Here is a 12,261-nt window from a genome sequence, read left to right on the forward strand (position 1 = left end):
TTAACCCTCCCTCCCCTCTTTCCTAGTGGCTCCCCTGAGATCTGGTGCAGGTCCAACTTGCAAATGCATCAGCTGGGGTTAAATCGCCCTGTGGCCTGTACCAGCGAGGGGCTGCTAGCCCAATCAGAGGGGAAAGCCGCGAAACTGCCCCCAAGGCTCTGGCCCGCTGGCTGAGCCCCCTGGGCACCCACAGGACATAGGTGCTGGAACTGGGGGTATCGCCCCCCCCCCCAGCTTGAAGCGGTTTCCATCGTATCCAGGGGTTACAGGCTGGTTCAATGGCTCTCAGCGCCCCCCCCCCCCCCCACTACAAAGTGGTCCTACACCCCAGCCACAGGAAGCCACCGCCCGGGCTGCACTAAGCGGAGCAGCCTTCGCCCTCCCCGCTTCGCCTCGCCCCGTGTGAACGGGCGCGGTGGGAGCTAGCCGCGGGGTGCGTGAGTGTGAGTCACCCCCCCCCACCGCCCGCTGCATGGGGGCCCTGGGCGCCGCTGCCCGGGCCAGCAAGAAGTTCCCCAAAGTTGGAGGGAGGAGGGGTGGGGCCTGGGCCGGCGGGGCACCCCACGCGGGCGAGATTTGCATGCCTGGGTTCAGCAGGACTTCCTGCTCGGCTGTCATTGGCTGCAGGTAGCAAACTAAGCCGGAGCCCTCCTGCAAAGCTGTAATTGAGCGCCCCCCCCCCCGCAAGCCCAGCTCCAGCGCTGCCTGTTTGCGCGCTCCTGCGCTGGGGAGCACATGTAAACCCGCCCCCGCCCTCGCATCCACCCACCTTCTCCCCCCCTGGCTCCGCTCCGGGGGTGGGGCAGGCTCCCTTGGACCGCCGGCTGCGGTGCCCCCACGTGGCGGTGGAAGTGAGCTGAGGACCGCCACTCCAGGAAGAGGGGGGCCGGTCGCGGGAATCATGAATGAGATGTCCAGCTTCTTGCACATCGGGGACATCGTCTCCCTGTACGCCGAAGGGTCGGTCAATGGGTTCATCAGCACGCTGGGGTGAGTAGACTAGCGCCTGGGGGGGGGGGGGAGGCTGAGCCGGGGGGGGGAAGGGGGGGCCCCCTGCGAAGTGAGCCGGATTATCTTCATTTATGTGACAAAAAGGGAAGTGACACGGTGGCTAGGTAGAGGCCGAAAGGGCTGGCTGCCTGCCTCGGGTCAAAGGCGCTGGAGAGGTCAGGGTGAGACCCGTGCGGAGGCAGGTTCTGCGGTGAGGTTCCTTGCGCCTTCCTCTGAAGCAGCTGCTGGAGACCAGATCCTGGACGGGATGGCCCTTGCCTCTGCTCCACTCTGACCATTGCTGCCTGCCTGCAGCCCCGTCCCCTCGCCTGGGCTGGCTGCGCTTCCCTTCCACCTGTTGCTGGAGTGGGAATTGGGATCCCCTAGAGAGCGGGGGTGAGATGCCCTGGGACATGCCCGGCAAGGTTCCGTGGCAGCGGAACAAGAGTAATATTTAAGAATTGGGTTTGTTCGGTAGCTGATGGTCCCAGGGCTTAAATTGTGCCAAAGCGGAGCAGTTCATAGCTCCGGCACCTCTGGGCCACTCGCTGCATCAGTTAAGAAAGTTAAATTGCTTGCGCCCTGGCACCTCTTTCCTTACAAACTAAGCTTTGGTCCTCTCTCCGGTCGGTGCAGGGGAGGCTGGGTTCTGTACCTGCAAGGATCTGTGCTGATGCTCTGGTATGTCGCTCCCATATTGAACTTGTATGATTCCCCTGCATGAAGTCTGAACCATGTGCATTGGGGGAGGCAGGAGAGGACTATATCCTTTACCCTGGGGGCTCTGCCAGGCTATTCTCTCTGTGGGTTTTTTTGGGTGCCGGGGACATACCCCCTGCCCTGGGCATCTTCTTGCCAAACTTTCCCCCAGGCAAGCCACTCGAGCGAAGCAGTGCCGGCAAATCCATCATATGAATTGGGGACTGGCTGGATAGCGCACAGCTGTGTGTCCTGGGTGCTAAAGGTTCCCCTCTGTTTACCCTGGTTTCTTTACCTCTCCAACTACCCCACAGGAGTCTTTTGTACCCTGGGGAGACTCTGAGGATTCCCCTGTGGTATAGCGAGGAGGCAGGACTGGGCTGTGTTGCATGCAAAGAGGGTTCTTTATTCAGGCTGCTGGACATGGACACACCCTATGGTTCTCTCTGACGGAGTCCCTGCTGACCCACACAGATATGCAGTGTAGCTGTAGCAGTGTCCGTTCCAGGATATTGGAGAGAACCTGGGTGAAGGAATCTTTCATCAACAGAAGTGGGTCCAATAAGAGACAAGCTTTCGAGCCACACAGAGAAGCTAGTCTCTCTCGCCAGCAGAATTCGATCCCAAAAGAGATTCTCTCACGCACCTTGACGCGCGCACACTCCGCTCCCCATGTTTGCCTACGGACAGCCATGGGTGTAAATACACACTGCGATGGCAGATATGGACACATGCGCATGTCTGCACAAAACACACCTACAGCCATGCACCCAAGTTTATAAACCCGTATGTGAACACAACTGTACAATGTGCTCACAGAGTTTAAAGCCAGAGGAGACCAGCAGATCATCCAGTTTGCTCTCCTGTATGTCACAAGCCACCAACACCCCCCTCCCCCCCGCACCCTAAACCCAACAACTGAAATGAGACTCGCATATTAGTCTCCCGTGGGCTGTAAGCGATTACTATGCTACAGGCAGAGAGTATGAGGGACCGAAATGCACCAAGACTCTTCAATGGCAGGGTCCTGGCAAGTGACCTGCATCCACATGCTGCAAAGGAAGTTGAAACCACCCCCCAAGGATGCTGCCAATCTGACCTGGGGGAAATTCCTTCCTGACCCCACATTAATTTTCACACTCACAAACAGACCCACTTGCACACAAATTTACACGTACATATGCAGACACGCAAGTACTGTGCATGGCCCTGAACTAGTGAGAATGTTCCCACAATCATTTTGGTGAGATCTCTACGCTGGCCACCTGGCTCCATGCTAGAGGTGTCCCTGTCACTGACGCAGATTCTCTTTAACCTCTGCAGTTCTGTGCTGGGTAGTCCCTATGCCAGACTGGTGATGTAACATCTGACACGGGCCTGTTGGACCTTCCGGGCCCTCCCAGGCCGATGCAGCATTGTTCCCTATGGTCAGTTCTTCAGGTCTCTCTTCCCCATGGTTGGTTTGTTCAATCTTGTTGGCAGTGACTCAAGCAATGGGGTTCCCGCCCCTTCCCTTGGGAGATGATTCCACACACTAACAGATCTCACTATTGGGACATTGTATTTGGACTTATATCTTATTCTTTACTCATCGTTATTGCATTCATCCCAGTTACACCCCCACTCTGACCAGGGCATGAAATCCTTGTACTGGATGCTAGGAAGAGCACAATCTTACTTTAAATCATTGCTGTGATAAAGAAGTGGAGTTACCCGCTGAGAGTGCGTCTCCTGAGGCCTCTTCACATTGTACATCTTGTTTAGTTCATTTGCTAGTCAAATAGCTTAGCTAGTCCCGGCCCTAGTGCTTCATAGTCAGCTGAGCAGAGTACCGGAAGCTCCCCATCCGTCTGTGTTGACATCCTCCCTAGCAGCAACCAGAGAGCAGAGAGGAAAGTAAGCTGCAGTTCTGGAAGGTGAATTGCTGACAAAGAGAATCTGAAGTGTGATCCTTTTGGTTAGCTGGAGTGTCTTGAATGACAGAAGCCCGTTCTAGGCGCCAAGTGAACATGATGCGTGGAAGCATGATGTAGGGTAGGATCGTATCTGAAACGGTCTGCCCGTGTAATGGGCCCAATTGCTCCTCTCGCTGGCATGGGGCTTACAACAGTGCCCCTCCATAGACATCGCTGGGGTTCTGGCAGATTGGCACCTGTGTGAGCGAGATCGGAACTCAGCCCAGTGGCATATGTAGGAAAAATAAAAATTAGCACTCACAGGGGACATTGAGGCCTTTTTTTGTTTAATAAAAAAAAAACACAGAAGGTTCTGCCTTTCTGAGGATCTCTTTGGTGTTGGATGGCTACATGCACCAGGTGAACTGGAACTTGGATCTCCTCCTCCAGAGAATTTCTTTAGTGGCTGTAACAGGGAGCAGAACACGAACCAGGGTTATCTCCTGAGGGAAGTAGTTGCTTGAGTCATTTAAAAGGAGACTGATAGAACTTCCGAGAATAGTGTATAAGGAACAATCCTCAAAGGCGTGCAGTGGGATGAACTTGATGATTTAATTATTTAGATTGCAAGCTCTTTGGGCAGGGGCAGTTGTCTTGTTCTGTGGTTTGTACAGTGCCTAGCACAATGACTGGGATTGCTAGATGCTATGGTAATACAAATATTTTTTTAAAAAGGGTCTATGAAGTGGGAATTGCCCTGGCTGAAGTTCTGTGATTGTTGCTATCTATGGTGAACCATCTCTCTAGGGGTAGTCTTAAACTGTGGGACTTGTTCTCTTGTTAGTACATGGAGCGGAAGCATCCCCCTGCTATGGCTCAGAGCCTCGGGTGGGATGGAAGGCACCGGGCCAACTTCTGCCCTTGGACACCAGCATGATTTGTTAGTGGAGGCAATGGGAGTTGTGTGTGCGTTTCTAAGGGGAGAATATAATCCCAACTGTACATATAAAATGATGGGGGTCTAAATTAGCTGTTAGCACTCAAGAAAGAGATCTTGGAGTCATTGTGGAGAGTTCTTTGAAAACATCCACTCCATGTGCAGCTGCCGTCAAAAGAGCAAACAATGTTGGGAATCATTAAGAAAGGGAGAGATAATAAGAGGAAAATATCATATTGCCTCTATATAAATCCATGCTACGCCCACATCTTAAATACTGCATGCAGATCTGGTCGCCCCATCTCGAAAAAGATATATTGGAATTGGGAAAAGGTTCAGAATGGGCAACAAAAATGATTAGGGGTATGGAACGGCTGCCATATGAGCAGAGAGTAATATGACTGGGACTCTTCAGCTTGGAAAAGAGATGGCTAAGGAGGAATGTGATAGAGGTCTAAAAAAATCATGACTGGTGTAGAGAAAGTAAATAAGTGGTGTTTACTCCTTCTCATAACACAAGAACCAGGGGTCACCAAATGAAGATAATAGGCAGCAAGTTTAAAACAAAAGGAAGTGTTTTTTCCCCCACACAATGCACAGTGAACCTGTGGAACTCCTTGCCAGAGGATGTTGTGAAGACAAAGACAACAACAGGGTTCCAAAAAGAACTAGATAAATTCATGGAGGATAGGTCCATCAATGGCTATTGGCAGGGATGGTGTACCCAGCCTCTGCCAGAAGCTGGGAATGGGCGACAGGGGATGGATCACTTAATGATTCCCTGTGCTGTTCATTCCCTCTGGGACACCTGGCATTGGCCACTGTCAGCAGACAGGATACTGGGCCCTTGGTCTGACCCAGTATGGCGGCTCTTATATTCTAATTTGACCAGAATATAGCGAAGCGGCATCTTGAACAGTTAATGATCAAGCTGTTGCCACCAAAATAGATCATTGAGCTATCTGTTATGGCATGCAGCAACCAAGGAACCTATTGGCCAACTAATCTCTAGGTTTATGTCCTACATAAACACACACGAATGCAAATTATATCACTACCTTGCAAGGGAACCCGACTAAATTTTTGTTGTGGCTGCATGGAGGCTTGTGTGAGCTTATATTCTTGGGGTCCGTGGTGTCCATGAATGGAGACCCTTGTTAAGAGTAAACACCAGCACTTCTCTAGCTTTCACAGGAAGATCTTCAAGCACTTTGCCCCGATTCCTATAGCTTTATCCATGCTGTATGGTACTTTACTCTTCAAACAACCTCACTGAGATCAGTGGGCCCCCCTGTGGAGTAAAGCTATCAGAATCCGGGCCTTCGTTAATGTTAATTAAGCCTCGCAATCCCCACTTGTCTGGGGGGGTGGGTGTCATTCACCCCCATCTTACAGATAGGGAAACAGGTATAGAGCAGGGAAGAAACTTGCTTAAGGGCGCTCCGTGACAGAACCATGAATAGAACTCGGGACCCTAACGCCCAGGGTTGAGTTTTGCACTATGCTGAGCCTCCTCAACTCCCACTGACTTTGTTGGGAGCTGAGGGCAGTCAGGGCTTCAGTCTCCTGCTTTAACCACTAGACAAGCTGTTCCCCTGAATCACTTGTGGTATCATGGGCTCAGTTGAGAAAAGCCCAACTGCAGGGAATGGGACTGCTCACATTCTCAAACCAACGCATGTGCTTCAGGGCTTTGCTGGACTGGGGCATAAAACTAACCGGAATGCTTAAATTAGAAGAAATGACCAAGTTAGAACAAAGAGAGGAGGTAATTAAAGACTCCCTGGAGAAATGAAAGGATGATCTCTAAAGATAGTGGCAGTGACCAAATGTGTGGGGAAAATTATCCTAGGGCTAAACAACATTGCAATGACACCCTTTAACCATAGTGACAGGTTTCAGAGTAGCAGCCGGGTTAGTCTGTATTCGCAAAAAGAAAAGGAGGACTTGTGGCACCTTAGAGACTAACCAATTTATTTGAGCATAAGCTTTCGTGAGCTACAGCTCACTTCATCGGATGCATAGTGTTTAACCAGAGTGTTAGTGTGTTAGAGGTTTCCCATTAACCCAGTGGAGGAAAATGCGGGGGGAGAAGTATTAACAGTGCCAGACTTTGCGGTAGTTTTTTATCTGGCTGTATGCCCCCCAGGAGCTGCTTTGATGGAGAAACCCGAACCCTGATCTCAGTCTTCCCCTCCAGGCCTGATTAGAAGCTACTTGTGAACCGAGGGGAATGGCTGCTGCATGACTTTGCTGAAAGTCATTTGGCTGCTGCCCATAAAAGATGTCTAGAGAAACGGCGGTTTCAAACAGCCCAGGACAAAAGCAGCTGCAAAGGTCATGGAGTTACGTGTCACACACTTTGCTAAGCAAAGGGCTCGGGAGAGAAAAACTTGAGTCAATTCATTGGTGCTTTAATCCTTCTAGTGTGTTTGCCACTTAGGGAATGTTTCTAATAGTTTATACCCGTTCACTCCTTGCCCTACATCTACAGATCGCTTCAGGATGAGATTTATAAAGGTGTAATGGGTAGCTAAGCATCCAACTCCTATTGACTTTCAGCATCTAAGTCCCCTTTCTGCCTTGGCAAAACTCTCTCTGTAGTACTAACGCTTCTCTCAGACGGCACCTTGCAAGTGAAAATCTCAAAGGTCTTTACAGACACTAATGAAGGAAGCCTCCCAACCCCCATGTTATGGTGAGGGAGCAATCTTTGTTATGGCCACTGTACAGATGACGCACGGTTACACTGCGAGTCGGTGGCTGAGGAGAGAGAAAGGAACCCAGGAATCCTGCCTCTCAGTTTTCTGCTTTGAGCACATCTTCCTTCCAGAGCTGGAAATGGAACCCAGGAGTCCTAACCACTGAGGACCCCTCCCAGTCCCTGACATATTAAGTGCTAAGTAATAATACTATTAAAAGCATCCCGTGCAGAGTGATCTGGGGAGCGTTTAACTGCTGGAACTTATCAGAGGCCAATACCACCTCTGTCCCCAGGTGCCCTATTTCTCTTTGGGGATGGAAAATGCTTCCAGGAAAGAGACACAAAGCACTTAAAAGGTGATAGTGGGATGGTGTGAAAGCTGACCTGTTTCCTGGAGTGCCGCCTTAAGGCAACACTTAAGCCATGCCCTCCAATCATCCAAAGTCCACATGGGCAGGTCTGATGCTAGGGCCAGTTCTTGTCAGTTCTATGAGGGCGCTTCTACTGCCATCAGCGCTGTAGCATCTGAGCACCCTTCCACCAGTGCAACGTCTGGCCTGTGACTCATTCGCGCGCTCTCATCCTCCCCACAATCCTGGTTTGTGCCTATTGTTTAGCTGCTTGAAACCAAGCATGGAGCCTTGATCACGAGGTACAGAATTCTGAGCTTTATGGAACCTCCCTGCCCGGGTACCTTGCCCAGCAGTGACTAGAGGCATAAAGCCTGGCACTGGGCTTGCTGTAAAACCTGGGGAGGAGTCTGTGGAGGATAGTCTCTTCTTTGGTGGTTTCAAAATCCTGGTGAGGAATCTGGAGAGGTGTCCCCAAGATGTGACCAATCCCCTGGCGTTCTTGCTAGTAGTAAGTAAGACTAGGTACTGATATAGGCTTTTCCATCTAAGGATTTCAAACTTCAAAGACCAACAATTGTTATCCTCATTTATAGATGGGGAAACTGAGGCACAGAAGTTTGGTTTTGGTTTTTTTAATGTGATCACACTGCAAGGCCAAGGCCAAACAGGGATTAGAGCCCAGGCTCTAATCACTTTCTGCCTCTTTGCTGTTTGCCATCTCCCTTCCAACCCTGAGTTCTAATGGCCAAAGCAGAATAAACTGAACCAGGGCTGCGCAGAAGTGCCTTTGGGGCTCAGTCTCTCACGAGAAGGATTGTTAGAGAGCTGATTCAGGCCACACCCGTTAGCAAGCCCTTTCAGGGATCTCCAGGGGATACAATGCCTGGGACTCGTCAGCTAAGCCACTTGAAGAATGGCGCTCATGGACAAGCAGCGAGTGGGCATGAGTCACTGGGCACGCATCTTGCATATTCCGGGCCTCGCAAGGGGGAAGGGCTGTGTGTAAACATACTTGAATAAGTGTCTGTTTAATTTGAAATCACGCCTTTGATAACTGTTATTGTGATTGCAGGTGGATTGAAGAGGTGGGGTGGTTCAGGGAAATGGAGCTGGGTGAAGGGTAACTCTACCTACGGGGTCAAAGAGCACGTGCCTCCAGGCAATTAAAAGGAGAGAGAGACACAGAGGAAGTGTTTTCCTCCTGGCATTGACTGAGCCAGCCTCAGAGCAACAAACAGCCCCACTTTTGTAGCTGCCACGGTTGTGATTCTGCATGTCCTTCTCGGAAGGGGTTGTAGACAGAGTGGTGTAGTTCTCAGTGAGCCGATAGGGGACTGGCTGGTTTGAGGGTTGGTAAAGGGATACAGAGACTCTCGCTTTCAGCTGGCTGGCTTGAATCCGGCCGAGGCTGGGAAGGCCCAATAGTTAACTTCAGCTAACCCATGGGAGAAGCATTGCTGGTTTTGGTCCAGAGCTTAGAGTACCGGTGTCTGTGTGACAGAACCAGCATTAATGCAGTGCCATTACTAGCAGCCTCTGCAGAGAGGCGAAGGTCAGAATAGGGTTCCCAAAGGTGGGCCGAAAAGCGTCTGTGCTGTCCCCACTCTGTGATGAGAGGACCTTAATCTTCAGTGTTGTCCAGCAGGTCCCTGACGTCAGCACTGCATTCACTGCATGGTGGTTAATTTTTGAAAGGGCTCCAGAGGAGTTGAGCGGACTCTGCTTAAGCCACAGCTCCAGGCAATAAGAAATACAGCCACAAACTCAGTACCTCCCTGCAGCTGGGCTGCTGGAAGTGCTTCAGTAATAATAATTTATGGCTCATGGGATGTGACAGGTTCATCATCCTAATGCAGCTGCCAGGATCCAGGCCAATGCATGTGCAGGCCTCGCTACGGGGAGAGAGACTCCTGCAGGGTATCTGTGAGTAAGCTGCAGCTTACTCGTACAATTATTTTGGGCACTTAAGAAAACTGGCTGTTAAACAGTGAATTAGTCTCCACCTTAACTAGAGGAGTGCTACCACCCTACTGTAACTTGGCTTGCAAACTTGGATAGACCATCTCAGCTGCATGGCAGCAAGCTTGAATTCACAGGGCTCAGATCTGCTTTCAAATGCACTGATGCCACTGCAGGGAACTAAGAGCAGAATTTAGCCCCTTTTTCTCTAACCCCCCCCCCCCCCCCCAGCCCAATGCACCTCTGTTGAAAGCTACAACTGTTGACTCTTCATCTTCCCGAGGAATCTAGTTTTGCTGGCCAAATGGTTCTTAAAGGTATTAAGCTTTTTCCTGAGAGCTAGCGTTGTCCTATATGGTGATTGCATATAGTCCACAGCTGGCTGACTTCCCCCGGGAGAAAGTTAGGGGCCTATCAAATGTGTTTCAAGTGCTGACATTTGCTGCTTCCATTGAACTATCCATTAAAAGCCTGATCCTGATCCTGCAATGGGACAAGCATGCTGGCCCCAATCCAGTAAGGCACTTAAGCACACACTTAACTTGAAGTGTGCAAGTAGTCCCATTAATATCCACAGGAGTACTTAAAGTTAATCAGATGCTTATGTGCTTTGCTGGATGGAGGGCAATAAACCACACCATGCAGCATCAGGCCCTACATTGGTTAACCTCCCAAAGGGTGAAATTTTCTCAAAGGTGCCTTGATTTGTTGGTTTCACAAACACATTCATGGCTGCTGCTTCTCAATGTACTTTCTTCAGATGCTTAAACGCTGAAGGCCTGATTCTCATTTACCGACCAACTCTAGCAACTATCTTAGCACCCCAGTGCCCTGCCAGCAGCTATCCAAATCCAGAATGTAAATTGGCCCCCACATCTCCGTACTCTTCTAATAGGAGGGATAGCTCCACCTGTGTGAGCTTTCTCACACCAACAAGTAGCATCTAATACCAGGCATGAGTTGAGTCATATTTGTGCCTCTGTGCTATTACAGATGACTCATGTCAACAGCCTGAGGAGCCTTTGTTTTCAGATATTTTATGGGAGAACGTTATTTCAGGGTACCAGCTTAATAAAAATAAGACTCTGGATTCCTACAGAGTTTGTAATCCCAGGATCTTAGAACTGCTGTCGATCAGGCCACTTCTATTTAGGCACCTACGGGGATTTGAAAAGCACCGAAGAAGTTTAGTGTCAGAGTCTGTGACCAGAAGGGACCACTATGATCATCTGGTCCAACCTCCTGCAGAGCGTGGAGCAGAGAACTTCCTCCAAACAATTCCTAGAGCAGATCCTTTAGAAAAAGGCACATAAATCTCCTGGAAATCAATGGGAATTAGGGGCCCACTTTGCTCAGGTGCTTTAGCAGCTGCATCTTTAAACACCTAAATACCTTTGAAATCTGGGTTTAGTCTCGGACTGAGTAGCCTAAGAGTGTCAGACATCCAAAGCTCATTGACAGTCCATGGGGGATAGATGCTGGACTGACTGAACCCTGTCAGCTCCGTCCAAAATCCTAGCTCTAAATTTGAAAACTTTGGCCGAAGGGACTTGCCCAAGGACAGGCAATGAGTCAGTAGCACAGCCAGTAAGCTCCCAGTTTGTCAGAGCGCAATCCAGAATGACAGTGCGGGGAGGGAGAGAGACAAGTGCATCTGCTTAGAGCTTTTTTGATGAAGTTAGGCATACAAAGAGCAAGGACAATTTCTGCAGGCCCCACATGGGTCCCTACTGAGTGTATATATAATTCCGGCTGCTGTCATTTAAGGACGTCTCCTCGTTCCACTTCTTGCTGAGCTAGCTGCTCATGGCTGCAGGTGCAGTGGAGACTTTTCCTGTTCCAGAGATCAAGTCCGATGTCCCTCCCTTGGGATTTACTCAGGCCGAGCCCACACTGAAGTCCATGCTAGTTCTGCCTGGACCCCCCCCGAACCAGGCTCTGTGCGTGTGCTGCATACCTGCGTTCCCAGTATGCATGTAGCCAGCTGGGCGGGCGGAGTACGGGCACTCTCCCTTCTCGTGTATCTCTTGCTACTTGCCCTTTCCTCCTAGTGCCACAGCTGGGGAACGGCAAGGCAGGAGGGGAGACTGCTTTAGAGGAAGTGTGTACACATAGGAAGCCTGGGCTACAGATAAGGGGGGAAACCCCCCTAATTTGCTTGCAGTCTAACTGCTGCCATTTGACTACAGTCAAAGTTTGTTTGAGAAAACCGCCCCCTTGGGTAATAAAACCCCCAAGCCCTGAAGTCAGGCCTGTTTGAGGCATTGCACTTCCGCCGCTTCTGTGTGTGCTGTGCAAAATGAAGCTTCCCTCTCTGCCCCATTTCTCTGTATCTGGCTCCCCCTTCCTCTCTGTTCCCTTCTTTCCCCTCCCTTTCTGGCCTGTGCCTACCCCCACCCCTTTGAGATTCCAGCATTGCCACGCTCTTCTGATGCCAGGTCAGACTCCAGCAGCACATGCTTGCTTCTAGCAGCGCGGTGCAGACAGTATGCTGGCCTTGGGGAAAGTGTCCCTGTTGTCCAGTCTCCTTCCCATCCACGCTATTGGCAACTCCATGTGCTCAAACATCATGAGTCAGCTTCCCTCCCCACCCCCTGTCGTGAAATGGACTTAAGATCATGAGATTTGAAAATCATATACATTGGGTGGAGGGGAAGGGCTATTTACTTTCTGGTTTTTTTGAGCCTTTAAGCTTTTCTCTGCAACCAGAGGGCTAGGGACTTG

At 50.5% G+C, this 12,261-nt stretch overlaps 1 protein-coding gene across 3 annotated transcripts in view; it reads left to right on the top strand.

Moving 5' to 3' along the window:
* Positions 1-686: 686 nt before the first annotated feature.
* The window catches only part of ITPR3 (inositol 1,4,5-trisphosphate receptor type 3), an 81,545-nt gene continuing 69,970 nt past the window's right edge, over positions 687-12,261 (top strand). For 2 of the 3 annotated variants that reach the window (XM_073320289.1, XM_073320290.1), the window contains exon 1: positions 689-990. In XM_073320289.1, coding sequence (XP_073176390.1) covers positions 902-990 — 89 coding nt within the window. In that variant the 5' untranslated portion in view covers positions 689-901. Of the gene's footprint in view, positions 991-12,261 lie in introns of all 3 variants that reach the window. The other variant, XR_012155855.1, reaches the window with a different exon arrangement.

The sequence above is a fragment of the Lepidochelys kempii genome, chromosome 21 (genome assembly GCF_965140265.1).
Source record: "Lepidochelys kempii isolate rLepKem1 chromosome 21, rLepKem1.hap2, whole genome shotgun sequence".
Classification (NCBI taxonomy): Eukaryota; Metazoa; Chordata; order Testudines; family Cheloniidae; genus Lepidochelys; species Lepidochelys kempii.